Source organism: Fusarium mangiferae (genome assembly GCF_900044065.1).
Source record: "Fusarium mangiferae strain MRC7560 genome assembly, contig: FMAN_scaffold007, whole genome shotgun sequence".
Classification (NCBI taxonomy): Eukaryota; Fungi; Ascomycota; class Sordariomycetes; order Hypocreales; family Nectriaceae; genus Fusarium; species Fusarium mangiferae.
The window spans coordinates 1,766,488-1,782,339 of NW_024573927.1; the positions used below are offsets into that span (position 1 = coordinate 1,766,488).

The 15,852-nt window shown below is 48.7% G+C and overlaps 7 protein-coding genes across 7 annotated transcripts; 4 read left to right on the forward strand and 3 right to left on the reverse strand.

Moving 5' to 3' along the window:
* Nucleotides 1-89: 89 nt before the first annotated feature.
* On the reverse strand, nucleotides 90-1,450 carry FMAN_13766 (uncharacterized protein; the record flags this gene model as incomplete). Its single annotated transcript, XM_041833275.1, has 5 exons — nucleotides 90-460; nucleotides 508-638; nucleotides 688-1,153; nucleotides 1,209-1,245; nucleotides 1,304-1,450. 5 exons carry the CDS (start codon nucleotides 1,448-1,450, stop codon nucleotides 90-92), a joined length of 1,152 nt encoding a protein of 383 aa, XP_041683655.1.
* Nucleotides 1,451-4,339: 2,889 nt separating this feature from the next.
* On the forward strand, nucleotides 4,340-5,179 carry FMAN_13767 (uncharacterized protein; the record flags this gene model as incomplete). Its single annotated transcript, XM_041833276.1, has 3 exons — nucleotides 4,340-4,734; nucleotides 4,814-4,867; nucleotides 4,930-5,179. The coding sequence occupies 3 exons, from the start codon at nucleotides 4,340-4,342 to the stop codon at nucleotides 5,177-5,179; spliced, it is 699 nt and encodes a 232-aa protein (XP_041683656.1).
* A 105-nt stretch (nucleotides 5,180-5,284) lies between these two features.
* On the reverse strand, nucleotides 5,285-7,086 carry FMAN_13768 (uncharacterized protein; the record flags this gene model as incomplete). Its single annotated transcript, XM_041833277.1, has 3 exons — nucleotides 5,285-5,706; nucleotides 5,764-6,957; nucleotides 7,017-7,086. The coding sequence occupies 3 exons, from the start codon at nucleotides 7,084-7,086 to the stop codon at nucleotides 5,285-5,287; spliced, it is 1,686 nt and encodes a 561-aa protein (XP_041683657.1).
* Nucleotides 7,087-8,169: 1,083 nt separating this feature from the next.
* Nucleotides 8,170-9,196, forward strand: FMAN_13769 (uncharacterized protein; the record flags this gene model as incomplete). Its single annotated transcript, XM_041833278.1, has 6 exons — nucleotides 8,170-8,278; nucleotides 8,329-8,351; nucleotides 8,398-8,435; nucleotides 8,489-8,626; nucleotides 8,682-9,104; nucleotides 9,151-9,196. The coding sequence occupies 6 exons, from the start codon at nucleotides 8,170-8,172 to the stop codon at nucleotides 9,194-9,196; spliced, it is 777 nt and encodes a 258-aa protein (XP_041683658.1).
* Nucleotides 9,197-9,885: 689 nt separating this feature from the next.
* Nucleotides 9,886-11,628, forward strand: FMAN_13770 (uncharacterized protein; the record flags this gene model as incomplete). Its single annotated transcript, XM_041833279.1, has 4 exons — nucleotides 9,886-10,059; nucleotides 10,107-10,174; nucleotides 10,220-10,924; nucleotides 10,974-11,628. The coding sequence occupies 4 exons, from the start codon at nucleotides 9,886-9,888 to the stop codon at nucleotides 11,626-11,628; spliced, it is 1,602 nt and encodes a 533-aa protein (XP_041683659.1).
* A 615-nt stretch (nucleotides 11,629-12,243) lies between these two features.
* Nucleotides 12,244-14,420, forward strand: FMAN_13771 (uncharacterized protein; the record flags this gene model as incomplete). Its single annotated transcript, XM_041833280.1, has 8 exons — nucleotides 12,244-12,300; nucleotides 12,356-12,384; nucleotides 12,431-12,505; nucleotides 12,561-12,636; nucleotides 12,684-13,348; nucleotides 13,396-13,557; nucleotides 13,614-14,162; nucleotides 14,210-14,420. 8 exons carry the CDS (start codon nucleotides 12,244-12,246, stop codon nucleotides 14,418-14,420), a joined length of 1,824 nt encoding a protein of 607 aa, XP_041683660.1.
* A 267-nt stretch (nucleotides 14,421-14,687) lies between these two features.
* On the reverse strand, nucleotides 14,688-15,512 carry FMAN_13772 (uncharacterized protein; the record flags this gene model as incomplete). Its single annotated transcript, XM_041833281.1, has 5 exons — nucleotides 14,688-14,930; nucleotides 14,987-15,078; nucleotides 15,126-15,144; nucleotides 15,195-15,254; nucleotides 15,303-15,512. The coding sequence occupies 5 exons, from the start codon at nucleotides 15,510-15,512 to the stop codon at nucleotides 14,688-14,690; spliced, it is 624 nt and encodes a 207-aa protein (XP_041683661.1).
* Nucleotides 15,513-15,852: the final 340 nt, after the last annotated feature.

Here is a 15,852-nt window from a genome sequence, read left to right on the forward strand (position 1 = left end):
CTGGGATTTTAATAAGAGATGCCTCACGGTGCAAAGAGTTATTATGACATGAATGAAGCAATATTAATATTATTCGTTTACTGAGCCCATTATGGATAAGGCCCTATGCGTTCAACGTGAACCGTTGTTTCTTCTGATATTTGTATCCCATCCAACCCCTCGTTTACTGTCGGTGGAGGCGTTTGATGTCTCCACGGACTGGAGATTGTGATCTCTGTGCCGTAACTCCACCCAGCATGTGAAGCCTCGATGTCGTATCCCGCTGGGATATCATCGTTCATGACAAATTCGCATACGGAACTTGAGCCGTTCTGTACTGATGCCTTTGTGCCGCGACTGCCCTTGATACCGTATTCTGGTGATAGGGCTGAGTCGACGACAGCACGCTTACTTCTGTGAGACGCGAGGAATGAGGAGGGTACGATCTTTCGAAATACGGGTCGCAGCATTGGTAGCGAAACTGAAACACGTCAATTGAGGTTCACAGTATGGGCCGGTGTGATATACCCGAAACGTTGGCGAGATTGCATTCTGCTGCAGCCAAAGATCCGTGATAACCGATCTTGAGGGCGATTTCCTTCGAACTTCCGTTGAACTGGAAGGAATTATGGATGACAAGAATCGACAGTACACAAACACTGTTCACATGTTAGTCCAATGCACGAGGCATCACCACGGGGAACACACAGAGCACCAAAGCCAAAGAGGGCCATGACAGCAAGTTTTTGACCAAGCGGAAGATGCATTTTGATGACTTCAATCAGCGGGAGAACAAGAATGACAATATCCAGAACAGCATGCGTAAGACCAGTGGAGAAGAAATAAAAATTGCTCGTGACATGGCAGTGGGTAGTTCGTCGGGCGAGATCCCAGTAGGCAGACGTCGGCATGCATGACAGTGTTAACAGGAGCATTCGGACGATGAACCATGCGACACAAAGCACAGAGACAACTTGGATTGCGATGCGCGAACTAGAATATTTGAACAGGCGCCAGTAAAATGTCAAAATGGCGAATTTGGCGAAGCCGATGCCAATGGTATACGTCAGGCTGCTGAGCCAAATGAGGAGGTATGATCGTTCGAGTCGTTCTTCTTCGGTGAGATGCGACGGGCCATCTTTCAGCGGGCGACCGAGGCCAAAGCCGAAAAGAACTGAAGAAGCATTTAGCTATTGCAATTGATGCAGATCGAGTGGTTATGTTCTTACAGACAAGGTTGTCAATCGAATACGCAAGAGCTCCAATCTGCGCATCAATTGTCAGCGATCATTCACTCAGTGGCAAAACGTTAAGCATAACGCACAAACGCAACGACGGCCAGCCAATCATCAATCCCATAACCCGCTCTCGTCGTCCGTCTCGCCAAGAGTCTCAGCACTAGCACCAGCGCTGCAAGCGGCAGGGTAATAAAGATAGAAGCATAGACATTCGGTCTATAATCCGCTTCCATCGTGCATGGCCAAGCACAGCAGGCTCACTTGGGAGCCCCAAAAGAAGAAGAGAAGAAGAAGTTTGGAAGGAAAAGAGAAGGGATGGGGATGGGGGAGGGGAGATAAGACGAAAGGCACTTTGTCTCACATCGAACCAGTCAGCTTGGGCGAATGATTCAAGTGAGGACGCGCTAATGGGCTCGATGATGTTATCCTGGTTGCGCTAAGGGGGAACCGTTCGCGGGGGAAAGGAGATGCCGGTGCGGGGAGGGCTTCAACGTTTGTCCGTTTGTGTTTTTACTGGTGAAGGGCGAACGCTTTGACTTTGTTATGACTGTGGCATTGTCTAAGGTCCTTGTTAGTCTAAACATTATTCGTCGGGTTTAACGTGCCAAGACCCTTCGGCACTCGTGCTTTTAATTTCCAGAAGTTCCGAAGCGTCCATTCCTAGCATCTCAGCCTGCTGATCCCTCATTACTGAATCGAATGCCCTGACAAATCCATCTTGAGCCGCATTTTTTCTATTGAGGGTGTACCAGTGTCTACATTATTGGAATGGTCCAGTTCATCCGTTGAGGTCCATTATACTTCTGGCCAACAAAACATCCTCAGCTTACCAGATTAACGACATGTCAGAATATCTCGACAAAATAAGCATAGCGTCGCTTTTCAGCTGCAACCTCGCTCAATTGCTTACATTACGACCAGCAAATCCCAGTGAAGAAAAAATCACACGGGCATCTAGGGTAGGTCATCACTGGTGAGGTGTTCAGGCAGCTGGAGTTGTTCAGCTGACAACATCAAAGAGCCAAACCAGTTAAATACTCACTACGGTACTTCTTCTTATGGGAAATCCTGGGTTGGTTTACTATTTTAAGAGCGAGACATAGCTAGAAGTTTTGAATTCGTCCAGTCTTCACGACTTTCAGCCTTTCGCATCTTGGCCTGTTTATCTGGATGCTTTCAAGGAACCTCTAGCCAAAGGTGGCGAGTTGGAAGAAAGAGCTTGTGATTCAAACTCGATATTATTTGCATACCATCCATTTTATCCTTTTCCTTCATGCCCGATACAAGGACTTCTAGTAACGCTTGGACGTCAAACATACAATGACACACAATATCATGTTTCGCGGCCATCTCTAGCATGCAAGTTCCTTTGGATCAAGGAGTGGAAAGAATCATAAGAGAATCGAGGCTAACTTGAACATCTTCCTCGAGTTGCAAAGATTGCAAACACCATCGGGCATAGCAAATGTGGACTCCGCCATAATAATTAGACGATACCTGTGACCTTGGACACTGTTGCCGCAGTTGCGTATAGAAAACTTTCTACGGTATGTATACTAGCCCCCAAACTGCAATCGAGGCCAGAAAAGCACACCAGTACGTGGAAGATGAACAGCCAGCGTCTATTGTACGGGTACTCGGTATGCTTCCTGAAGTGTGTTTATAACATGTTGTTTAGAGTTGGTAGACTCGATAGCTGCCATATCTTGAACAGGGAGCAGCTGGAGTATCTGGAGCAATATTCGTAAAGACGGCCATAGGCATATAAACCTGGGAGGAGCAAGACTAGTTTTAGCTTTGAGCACGCAAGCGAAGCTGAACTCTGGAGGCAATGGGCAGTAGAAACAAGAACAAAGGAGCTCTTGGTTCAACCTTGTACGGGCTTGGACCCATCACCTCGCCCCTTGTCCTGCCTTTAGTCTCGTAACAGAAAGGCTGCAATCGATGGTCATTGGACCCATGTCAATCTGCAGCATAGCTGAGATTCTTGACGGACTTTCTCTCTGTTCCAGAGCTGAGGTTTCCATGTCGTATTGGTCAGGGTACCAGCCCCAGGTTAATAACCATGAGGGTCCCGTGAATATAGCTATCCAGGTTCCCCTCAAAGCATGGAACCTTACCGAAGTCGCGTTAGCCGCCAGGTTCGAAGATACCACAGAGGATACTTCAATAGTAAGCCTGATACCACGGGGGGCCTCAAAATTTACAACGAGCCTGCGCTTCTTGCGTGATTTGCTACGACGACTGAAGTGCCGAATCCGATGAGCATATTGTGCAATACAAGACAGGTTTAGTCCATTAGATACTTGAGGATGGCGCAATCCAAATTGGAAAATGGCCTTACGGTTTGAGACATGTCCGCCCTAAAACGGTATAGGCAGGCTTTAACGCCGGCTGAGAACCCCTGCTCAATTGCGAATAATATACTACAATTTGCTCTTTCAGTTTCCAATTCGTAATCCAACAGTTGTGGCGGTCTCGGCCCGCGCCGTTCAACCTCTTCATTAGTATGGATTGCGAGTCCAGGCTTCATGTCACGTACATGATCACGGTGGACTATACCGCAATCATCGTGAGAGTTTTGGACTCCATGGTGTATTCAGCTTGCCACCACCACGATGCATCACAGGCCCCTCACTGCAGCTTTGTTCACAGGCGCTAAAAACCAATATCACCTATGCCTACTTCTCGATACGGTAACTGCAATGTCGCGAGCGTGACCCAAACCTACGCAATATGTGATCTCGGACTTGCCATGGCATGATTTGAGAATCTTCAGAGTTAGATTATGCCATTGAGGACAGCTGAACACCCAGTCAGAACTGAGACAGACATGATCAGCGTTGAAAGAGCAGACGTGCTAAACCATCTCAGGCTTTCTTCACCGATGGTTAAGCGCTGAACATAAGCGATACTATGATATCAGTTGGGTTTGGTGTTTCGTTTGTCGAGGCTGTAGAAGTTATTGGTAAGAGAAAAGTCCTCGTCAACCTGGGACAGAATCTATATAAACCCTAGGGAGGTCCAGTCATTGATAGATTAAAAACATCAGCTCAACTCTCACATCTTCACAACAGCCAGCAGCAACTTCCTTACTTCTTCATTCTTCCAAACCCATCAAAATGGCTTCCATCGGATTCCCCCAGCAGCAGCAACAGCAGCAGCAGGCTCTGCCCATCCAGTCTGCCAGCTCTCCCTCTGTTGACAGCAATCTGCTGAGTGCTCTCGCAACCTACATCACCACCGGTCCCGATGCTCGTAGCACAACTGAGCAGGAGATCCAGGAGATCGCTGCCCAGGCCATCTCCACCCCCGGTGGTAGGGCTCATCTCGAGTCCATCCTTCAGTCCAGCGACTCCATCGGCCACAAAGCCTGGAAGAACAAGGAAAATGCCAACGGAACTATCACAGTGACCAAGACTACCATTGAACTGGCCATTGGTGTCCCTAACATTAAGCGATCCTTCACTGGCAAGGGGTATGGTGTTTTCGTCCCTGGTAAAGCGGCTATCCCAATGTAAGTAGCTCCCTTACTGTACCAAGATAGTGGTAGGCGATACTGACGAGAACTTCTTAGTGGAACCTTCTATTACCAGGACTTCAACCAGTTGGGCGAAGGGGATGCAAGCTATGAACTCCATGTCAAGGGCGTAAGTAACCGAAGTTCTCTCCTTTGAAGCAAATCGAGGCCAAGGCCTAACACAAATGACAGCTCGATGTCCATATCAAGGTGTACCGCCAGCAGCAGCATGTCGCCACCTTCTGGTTCCAGAACATCCCCATCGTGTTCCCCCCCGTCCCCGTCCGCCTCACCGGTAGCATCGCTACCACTGATTAGAACTGGATCTGTCCAGTGCGATGTGATCTCTGGTGATCAGAAGCTGGTGGCTCAGACCCTGGCCTTTAGTTCAAACCATTTCCGTAGTTTATCTTTGTTTTTAGCTAGCTGTTTCGCTCCTTAGTATGCAATGATCTTTCCCGGGATTAATCACTTTCTATTGCCATGTGACTCTGATTCATATTTGATCTGAAATGTGTTCTCCTAAGAATTGTTTATACACAGCGAGCTATCCAAGTCGAACCTTTCTCCACATCCTCAAGCATTCCTGCAAATCCATAGACACAGTTCCCTCCAAAGCAGTAGATGTATCTCGAATCATAGCCACTAATAACGACGCATGTGCAAAGTCAACTTGATCATCTTGAACTGCCTGGTAGTCAGACTGTTTCATACCTCCGACATCAGCCCAAGCCTTCCACTTGTCCAGCATCCGGCAAATATCAGCTGCGAACTCCCCGTCCAAAACCATGCGATGTAACATGAAGCCGACGACATCCTTCACAGTGAGCGATTCATCCCAATGACCCTTCCCTTGGAGCCATCGTAGGCAATGCTCAGCAACAAGCTTTGTGTCCCATTTGGGGCTGCGTAGGGCTTCCATCATGCGCTGGTCGCGTCTCAACTGGCTTGTTCTGTGTCTCTCGCGCACTATGGCGTGCCATGTCAGTAATGAACTCAGATCTGTAAACGATCGGGCTGACTTACTCTCATCCATCCGCTCCTGCGTCTCCTTTTGCATCCGAGCCTGTACTGCCGCTTGACGCTGAGCAGGAGGTAATAGTGCTTCTGCAGCTATCGCAGCCCGTTGCTCTTGAGACTTTCGCGCAAACTTGTGAATGTCTGTCCCATGATCATCATACCTGGTCGCCCATGTTGGTGTCTCAGATTCGTCAACGATGCCTAGGACTACCAACACTCCGCAGGGCACTGTCTCCTTCCGTGCAAAGGACAGAATATCGTCTGGGATCTTGTAGTTCCAGAGAATGGTCTGACTAGATGTTCCGAAAGCGGTGGCTGCGCTGGAAAACCAGACACCGTCAGATTTGGCAGGCTGAATTCGCAGATGGTCGATGTAAAGGCTTTCTAGGTTCAGAGTCGTCTGGGCACCATAATGGTCTTGTTCGGTCAGGGCAGTGACAAGCCCTGACATGGAAATCTGACAGGTGATTGCACTCGATTGTGTGGAAGCTTGATTAGTTCCCGGCCGTGACTCAACCTCCCGATCCTTCCCTGTTGTTAGCCCGTCCTCTGAGTTCCGAGCTGAGTGCTCTGGAACCTCTGACACGCTTCCAGGCTCGTTGATATTGTCTTTCTGAGGTGGTGAGGGCAATCGGACCCAGTATGGCGGCAAGTTAGAATAGTCTCTTGTGATCCAAGAACTAGACCAGGCAACAGTCAAGGAGAGATTGCCATCGGAATCGTTTGACGGAGCGATTGTTAGCGCGTCTTGCCGACCTTCGGGAGACATCATCAAACAACATCCTACAGGTGTCCAAAGTCCAGACGATCTCAGTAACTTCCATCCATGGGGATTCGGGACAGCGCCAAGATCGAGAAGGTAACAAACAAGCTCATCGAAGGCAACCTCGACTTGAGGCTGTCGTACTTGATCAGCGTACTCAACCCGCTGAGTCTTCATACCAATCGAGTGAGTCTTCCAGTTGAAGGTGGTCCAACTACCGCCAGGGATCGAGCTGGGATGACGCGACAGAGTCCAATACTCTGAACGATCCTGGAATCTGTCCAGCGGCATGACAGCATAGCGCGGGAGCTCTATCTCGATGACTCTATTGACGATATCACTGCGTGTAAGTGCTGTCAGACGACTATGACGCAGCATGCGCTTTATCTTGGAGAGCGAGATGAGCGTGGAGAGCGTGTTGTACAGAATTGGGAGAACTGCCGGGGTAGTTAGTCGCTTGGCATGCGGTATACGTGGGGAATAGCGATATGGATACCTCCCAAGACTGCCAACGGCACACCGATATAGGTGATGATGTCGGTTGGCGACTTGCCATTGTCTGCCATACTGAAGTCGCGATAATTGCCTCTTTGTGACGAAACATTTCGAAATTGCGAAAGGGGTTTTCTGAGAGTTCAGCTGAAATGAAAAATAGCGACTAGGCTGATTTGGGTATGATCTGAAGCTAGGGCAGCCACATACCGATAGAGGAATGGTGCCTTTTATCTTGCCTTATAGGTCTGCAGTAATGGATTTCCAGAGATGAAGATGGTCTTTTACAGATTGAAACGGTCTACGGAGTATAAAAAGGTATATTTGTTGGTGTTTGCCTTTGAGGCAGCGTTGCCTGGATGATCGTATGATGGAGAAACCGGGCCAGGCCTTATCACCCTGCAGTCGCGCTCTCCACCTTCAATGGTGACCATGATCGATCGCAATTATTTATAATTATCTCTAAACATAAAAACACCGCTTAAAAACAGTTTATCTTTTTGATACCAACCTTACTTTTTCCTTGTAGAGAGTTCATACTGAGTATGTAGAGAAATGGCTCAAGATAAGAACAGATCTGCTTCAGGGTAGCGCGACTTGCCCTTGCAGCAAATCATGTGCTTGGAAACTTTATTTGCTTTTATTATCAACTCATCGTTCCCCGCCTGATTAACGCCCAAAATTTTACAAACATTGCACCTCCTCTCACAGCTGCCTAGCATGTCAGAACAGATTGTAATAAGGATCACCCTCTGATTAGGCACTTGCTAATCGAAAGGCAGGCGGTTGATCTAGATTATGACTCGGCTATCGGAATAGTAGGTCCAGTCCGACCCCACTAAAGCCAAGGTTCTCACGAAAAAAGCCACTCGACGATTCCTTAAATTTATCACTTCGGTCCAGCCTGCTCCATTTCGCTCAAGAAAATGGACGGACCTACCATAGGCTAAGTGAAGGGAGTAAGAACAAGACTTGATTCTGATCGACCCTGGCTGATTGAGATAGAGTATGCCTACCCAAATGACGATGTGAGCTTCTCATGAAACAAATTAAGTGCTTGGTCTAACCTCGTTGGAGATTGAAAATGATAGACTCGGTAAGAGAGCGCTTCAAGAATTGTCATGCGGTGCTAATAGCAGACAGACCTGCAAGACGGCATGTACATCATTACGCTTGACGGGAAAAGGGCCTTGAATCCAGGAGCCGATACAGCCAAGCGAGTTTTAGATATGGGTACCGGAACAGGGATTTGGGCATTGGAATTTGGTATGATTCTTGTCAAGACTTTCGATCGAACTTGGCTGACTAGACCCTAGCTGAGGAACACCCAGGTGCCGAAGTATGTCACTTACCATTCTCTACAGACTAGCCTAATATCTGAACAGGTGATCGGCGTTGATCTGAGCCCCATCCAACCTCCATTGTTGGTCCCAACTCGCCTTCAAACTTCTCAGTATTATCTGACTAATCATACAGCGTACCGCCAAACTGCAGTTTCGAGATCGACGACCTTGAGAAAGATTGGACATGGACGACACCATTTGACTTTATCTTCTCTCGCATGATGACAGGAAGCTTCTCCGACCCAGAAATAATAGCGAAAAAAGCATTCGAGTAAGCTCACTGAGAGAAGATCTTGATCTACGAACGTTCTAGTAACGCACTGCAGTGGTCTAAGCCCCGGCGGTTGGTATGAGATCCAAGATATCCAGCTTCCAGTCTTCTGCGACGATGGGACTCTCGACCCAGAAACGTCTCCACTGATGAAGTGGCAAGAATGTCTCATCGAAGGCTCTCGTAAACTTGGTCGACCACTTGGTGAGTCTGATAAGTACAAATTCATCGTCGAGGAGGCCGGTTTTCAAAATGTTGTTGAGACTATCTACATATGGCCTACCAACAGTTGGCCCCAGGACCCAAAACTCAAGGAACTTGGGAAGTGGAATCTCATCAATTTTGAGTCAGGTCTTGAGGGCGTGAGTCTGGCTCTGTTCACTAGGGTGCTCGGTTGGTCGAAGGACGAAGTAATATCTCTTTGTGCGGATGTGAGGAATGAATTGAGGAATCCGAAGGTGCATGGATACTGGAAGATGTAAGTCGCCCTCGTGGTTATGTCGTTCCTATACTCACAGCAGAAGATACGTGGTCTATGGCCAGAAGCCGGAGAAAGAGACAGCTTGGTAGAAGGAAAATTAGCCCTGGGCTCGTTCAATGTCGACTACACCATAGCCAATGCCTGTTCTATTTGACGTCTGGCACAGCGGGGCCTCTGCTGTGTACTTAGTTCAAAAATCTAGACGAATCGGCTTGTATTGATGCTGAGAAACATGTTACGTGAAAGACGACTAAGGAGTCTGTCCCATGAGACCATCTCAATGTCGCCATATCTCAGACGACTCGTGAACCCGGGCCATGGGCTGACCGCAACGAATTCCGAAGCCATTCCGCCTGAGTCTAGCTCATATCACGAGCCAGAACACACCATACCATAAATTTAAATAACTGGTTCGTTTCCAAGATGTTGTACCCGAGCCAATCGCTACCACCAAAACCTACCCCAGGTTTACCTCGGGGCAGCCGGAGCCGGAGTGGATAACAGTCTAACCCAATCCTCGCCCCGACAAAAAGTCAGAACACCATCTCGGCCCCTCCAACTAAACCCAACACGCACAGAATGAGGGGGAGAAACCAGCCCTGCAAATCCGGGGACGACGTCGGACGGGCGCTGCATGCCGTCTGGGGTCCAAAGTCCGGTGTAACACGACGGTAATATGCATGCAACTTGACTTATATAAAGACCCATTGAGCTTGGCCTTTTGATCGACAGTCTTCATTCTTGGCCTCAAGTCTCCACTGATTGACTCTTTGACAATATGGACTACAAAGCTGATGAGAAGGTCGCTGTTGACCATGGTGATGAGGTTCATGATGCTCATGTCGCGGTGCAGCTTGCGCATGATGTTGAGAATCAGAAGTTGTCGCCATGGACGCCTCGTATGTTCAGGCTGTACTTCATTCTGGCTTGCGCATACCTCTGCGGTTGCTTGGTAAGTGTTTCAGAAGAGTACAATGAGCTCGTTGCTAACTTGTAAAGAACGGATATGATGGCAGTCTTCTCGGTGGTATCAATGGTATGAAGGCATACCAACGCTACTTCAACATGTATGTCAAACCACATAGAAAAAGGACTTGAGCTAACAATCGCAGGTCTTCCGAGGGTTCCTCGACCGGAATCGTCTTTGCTATGTACAACATTGGTTCCATCGCCGCCGTATTCTTCACCGCCCCCGTAAACGATTTCTTCGGCCGACGATGGGGCATGTTCACCGGCGCCATCGTAGTCATCATCGGAACATGCGTCCAAGCTACATCCACCGGACGAGGCCAATTCCTCGGCGGTCGCTTCATCCTCGGCTTTGGTGTCAGCTTCTGCTGTGTCTCTGCCCCTTGCTACGTTAGCGAGATGGCGCACCCCAACTGGCGAGGTACCATTACTGGTCTGTACAACTGTACTTGGTACATCGGTAGCATCATTGCTAGTTGGGTCGTCTACGGCTGCAGTTACATCGATGGTGACATTGCCTGGAGAGTTCCCATTTGGTGCCAGATGATTACCTCTGGTATCGTCGCGCTTGGCGTTCTGTGGCTGCCTGAATCTCCTCGATGGCTCATCGCCCAGGACAGAGTTGAGGATGCTGTCAAAGTTCTTGCTACATACCATGGTGAGGGTGACGAGAACCATCCTATGGTTGTGCTGCAGATCAAGGAGATGTCCAACCAGATTGCTGCTGATGCCACCGATAAGTCTTGGTGGGACTACCGTGGACTCTGGAACACTCATAGTGCGCGTCGCCGACTTATCGGAGTCTTGGGTATGGCTGTCTTTGGACAAGTCAGTGGAAACAGTTTGAGGTACGCTCCAAGTTCTTGTTCAGTTTCTAGCTTCGCTAACCATGTCTAGCTCTTATTATCTACCCGTCATGCTGAAGCAAGCCGGCATCACCAACGAAAAGAAGGTGCTGGCTCTGAACGGTATCAACCCTGTGCTCTGCTTCTTCGGTGCCATTCTCGGAGCTCGTCTCACTGATGTCGTTGGTCGCCGCCCTCTTCTGATCTACTCAATCATCTTCTGCTCTTGCTGTTTCGCCGTCATCACCGGTACCAGCAAGCTCTCCCTCGATCAACCCGACAATGCTTCTGCAGCCAACGCCACCGTTGCCATGATCTTCATCTTCGGTATCGTGTTCTCTTTCGGTTGGACTCCTCTCCAGTCAGCATACATCGCCGAATGCTTGTCCACCGACATTCGAGCCAAGGGTACTGCCGTCGGTAACCTTGCTAGTTCAATTGCGTCGACCATCATCCAGTACAGCAGTGGTCCCGCTTTCCAGGACATCGGATACTACTTCTACCTTGTGTTTGTCTTTTGGGATCTGTTTGAAGCTGTCTTCATCTACTTCTTCTTCCCGGAGACCAAGGACCGCACTCTGGAGGAATTGTCCGAAGTCTTTGAGGCACCCAACCCTGTCAAGAAAAGTCTTCAGAAGAGAGATGCGCAGACTGTTATGAACACGCTGAATGTGACTGGAGATGCGAAGCTTGCGGGAGAGGTTTGATCTGGTCAATCTCAATTGCCTAGTCATGTTTTAGGTAGCCATACTGAAGATAACTCCATCGCAATCCATATGATGCGCAATGCACTATTACTCTACAAATGTTTATCTTTCCAACGTGATACTTTACCATAATCAGCCCCAAAGCAGTGCCTAGCCAGAAAGATGGCCCGACATTATTGTTTCAGCCTTCAATTGGTTCGCGACAATTTCGTATCGCATGTCAATTGAGTTCCCATTAAACTTGTCTGCCGATCGCCAAAGCCTCGGCCTCACTTCCCGATCTGCATACCACGTCGCAGCGAGCAATGGCACCTCATGACCTTGATTTGGACCCCAGTATTTCCAAGGTCTCATGCCCATCAAGCTTTTGCACCAACCTCGCTCGCAGACCAAGGAAGTGTCCAATCGGACCAAGTCACAAAAGCTGGGGTAACTGACGCAAGGATTCCCCGAATGAATTCCCGCACCAATCACGAGCTTCAATTGACCTCGGACCGAGCATCCCCGTGATCCATCAGATCATTCACAAACTCGTCCTTCATTATCTCCTCTTTTCCCCACGTTCACGTCGGCCCGTACCGGAGCGAATTGCTGTTCAGTTCAGTTCCCAACGCAATGGATCAAGCAAATGATGAATGGCCTGCGAGGAAGAGGTTGAGGACGTCGCATGCAGTGAGTTGAGAGACATTGCTTCTGTTGCATACTGGCATATGCTGACTGACGTTAGTGTGATGCTTGTCGTACCCGCAAGACAAGGTTGGGTGATCTACCAGAAACTTGACAGCTTGGCTGATAGCGATAGATGCGATGGGAACAATCCTTGCGCAACATGTGCGTCGATCGGCCATGATTGTACCTACGGATCTGAAGCCAACTCGTAAGCCTCACTCTTCAATCTACTGCTCCGCTCAAGCAATGTAACACTGCTGTAGGAGGAGCAAGAACGATCTCATCCTAGAAAGTGTTCTGCGGGTCGAGAAAACCCTACACGAGTTAAGATCTGCCATCGTAAGCCGCAAGCATCTCTTCTAGATGTCTAGCTTTGACCATTGTAGCCGAACGGTGTTCAACTAGCCAACTCACCTCAAACAAATCGCACCAACTCATTCTCAGGCTCCTCGCCAGATTTGAACCTTCGTCGGCAGAGTCATGCGATCCAGACACCGACCAGTCAAGACCAACGTGAGAATGTCAACAACCTTGAGAATGCGGTCTTGGACTCTATGCATACCTCGACAACTGAGTCGATACTCCAATGGCCTCACTTTGACGTCTTTCCGCTGCTCCGACATGATGGAGACTCGATCTTCTATCTTGAACAGGCACGACCACCGCTAGCAGTGGCATCGAATCCCATGTACCCATACGTCGACGCTGAAGACATAATCTCGATGCTAGAGGCCTTTGAACGAAACATCAACTTCTGGTACCCTTCCATGTCACAAGAACAGCTCAGCAACATACGCGCGACACTTCAAACAGGAATGCCCTCAGAGGATACAGTTCACTCTTGTCTTTGTTTACTCACCTTGGCTTTGGGATGTGCAAGCCAAGCTGCCGAAGATCTTCGTTTTACTGCTGAGCCCGATGCAGCAGAAAAAGACAGAAGACTTCGGAAGCGGAAGCTTGGTGACATCTACTTCCAACTAGCTCTAAAGAAGCTCCATGTCGCGCATCTGCAAGTTGATTCCCAAAGCACCCAATGCCTCTTCTTCACAGCGTAAGATGACCCCAGTGCTCCGTAAACCATCCCTTCTAACGTGCCAGGCTTTACTTCGCCTCTTTGGTCCGGCCACTTCAAGCTTGGGAGTACCTCAGTGCCACAGCGACGAGATGCATGCTGCTTTTGTCGTATCCGCCAAACACACACGACGACGAAGCGGAAGAGCGCATCAGAAGGATATTCTGGTCATGCTACATTCTAGAAAGGTAAGCCAGCGCTTCACACGTAACAAATTAAGATAAGGCACTAATACCTGCCTCAGTGATTATATGGCTGAGCTCTCAGCATGCCCCCCTTCAGGAATCGCTCGCGTCGAGTCTTCCATCCCCTTACCAAGCACATATCACACGCACCCATCCGAAATTGTAGAAGAGGAATCGTCCCTCTACTTCTTGGCCTGTATCAGTATGCGGCGTCTCCTCAACAGAGTCCATCAACTACTTTACGCAAAAGATACCGGCGCCGCTTTCGATCACACTCGCTTTCCACGCATCGTCGCTGAACTCCAGCGTCAACTGGATGATTGGCGCGAAGTTTTACCGGCGTCTTTCTCCTTCAGCATAGATACAGAAGAGGCAGCAACAGCGGCTGGCGGCTTTCTTCGACAACGATATCTCACCTGCAAGGGGGTGATCTACCGACCCTACCTGATGTGGATGCTAAGCACTAGCTATGCTGAAACGAGAGTGCCTTCAATACCAGATGCTATGCAGAACTGCAAGTTATGTCTCGATGCTTGTTTGCTACATGCGTTAGATCTTCGAGGGTTCCCGCAGACAGTTCTGATTGATACCTGGATATGCTCTCTGTCGTAAGTTGATAACCGCCCCGTAATCAGAGCATACTGACAAGGAATAGTATGTCTGGGGCAATGTTGATCATCCTCGCTGCATCGCACGTGCCTGCTCTGAAAGAGTTCATTGGTTCACGAGCCACGCTTGTAGGGAGTCATCTCGAGAAGTTGTTTCGAAACTGGCGCGAGGTATCATTTGGTGGAGATTCACCGAGTGTTGATCGAAGCATGTGGCTCATACAACAAGCGGATAGTTACATAAGGGATTGCTATTGACTGAACCTCAAAGGCATCACGAAGAATATTGTGAATCTGCACATAGCAAGCGTATCAGTAGTTACGGTAACGCTCTTCGTGGAGCTTACGATGTAAATTTGACTCTGCTATCCGTATATCGCAGACGTGAAGGAAAAGATATATATCCATATGCCGTGTATCCAGCAAGTTCCCTGTACCTTCAAACCAAACAGATCTTCAAGGGGGTGTTCGGGTAGAGGCTCTATGCTTGGTGTTTCAACATGTCTACCCGTGATTTTGGTCAGGCTAATTCATGTCTCCCTTGCCTCCCGAGTCGCAATGCTTGAAGGTGACTTTCGGTCCACAGTAAGCCTTATGGTCAAAGTTGCTCGCCGGTCCAATGAGGAGATATCCGTGCCAGGTTCCGCCATGGGTTAGTTCCAAACACTGAGTACCGCAGATCTTGTGCCCATGGTTCTTGATGTGATGCTCGATTGCACCTGCGATGGTTTCCTGCTCAGCAGTTGTGTCACAGTGTCTACCAGTAGACTGCGGTTATGATTGTGAGCATCTTTCGGCATAACAAGGAGATGAGGATCACATACGCGATAGCGGTAGAAGAGGTTGCCGTTCGGGCCAGCATGTCCGGTAAAGGTGGAACAAGTCTTGACATTTGATGCATGCTTAATGGCAGCACCTGAGAATCATGTTAGCCCAAGTCCCACATAGTCATATCCTACTTACTGATTTGGAGAATTCCGTCCTGAAAAGTCGATGTTAGAGACTTGCCATTTAGACCGACGGATTTCTTACCTTGATAGCGCCCCCGATGATAACGCAGTGAGAGGTGATAGTGATGATTCTTTCGCAAACCTTTCGAGATATCAGCACTGTGAGCATTCAACCATAGGCTGGACTTACTGTAACGTGCCTGCGCTTCTCGAGGGCATGGTTTTCGGACTCAAAGTCCTCAAGGTGATACAGAGCCAGAGAATCCGGCATCTTGACAGCTTCATTAATGTTCAGAGCCTCGGTCTCATTAATGGCCTCTGTCACCTCTGTAGTAGGCATAGAGTAAATAGACAAAGGTAAGGACATTAAGACGAAGAAGCTCATAAGGGCGGGTTTCATCTTGACTGAGATAGGCAACGAGATTCGCTGCGAGGAGGACAGTGGGAAGAATATATCCTGCTGATGCTTGTACAATTTGATCAAGGAAGTGAGGCTCGAGTTGAAGTGCTGCAGTCATTACTATGATTTGAACGTGAGACCTTGGGACTCAATTGGTCTTTTATAAGTCTTTGGCGAGAATTCTGAAGGATTTGGTGATGTAACGAGAGAACACCTTCAATGTCAGAAGATCCGGAAAATGAGGATACTCTCGGCGTGGAATTGAGCATGCCGCTTATCCGACCCATGTTAAATGCTGTTGGTCCTACAAGCGGCACAGAAACTTACGAGGATTTTACAG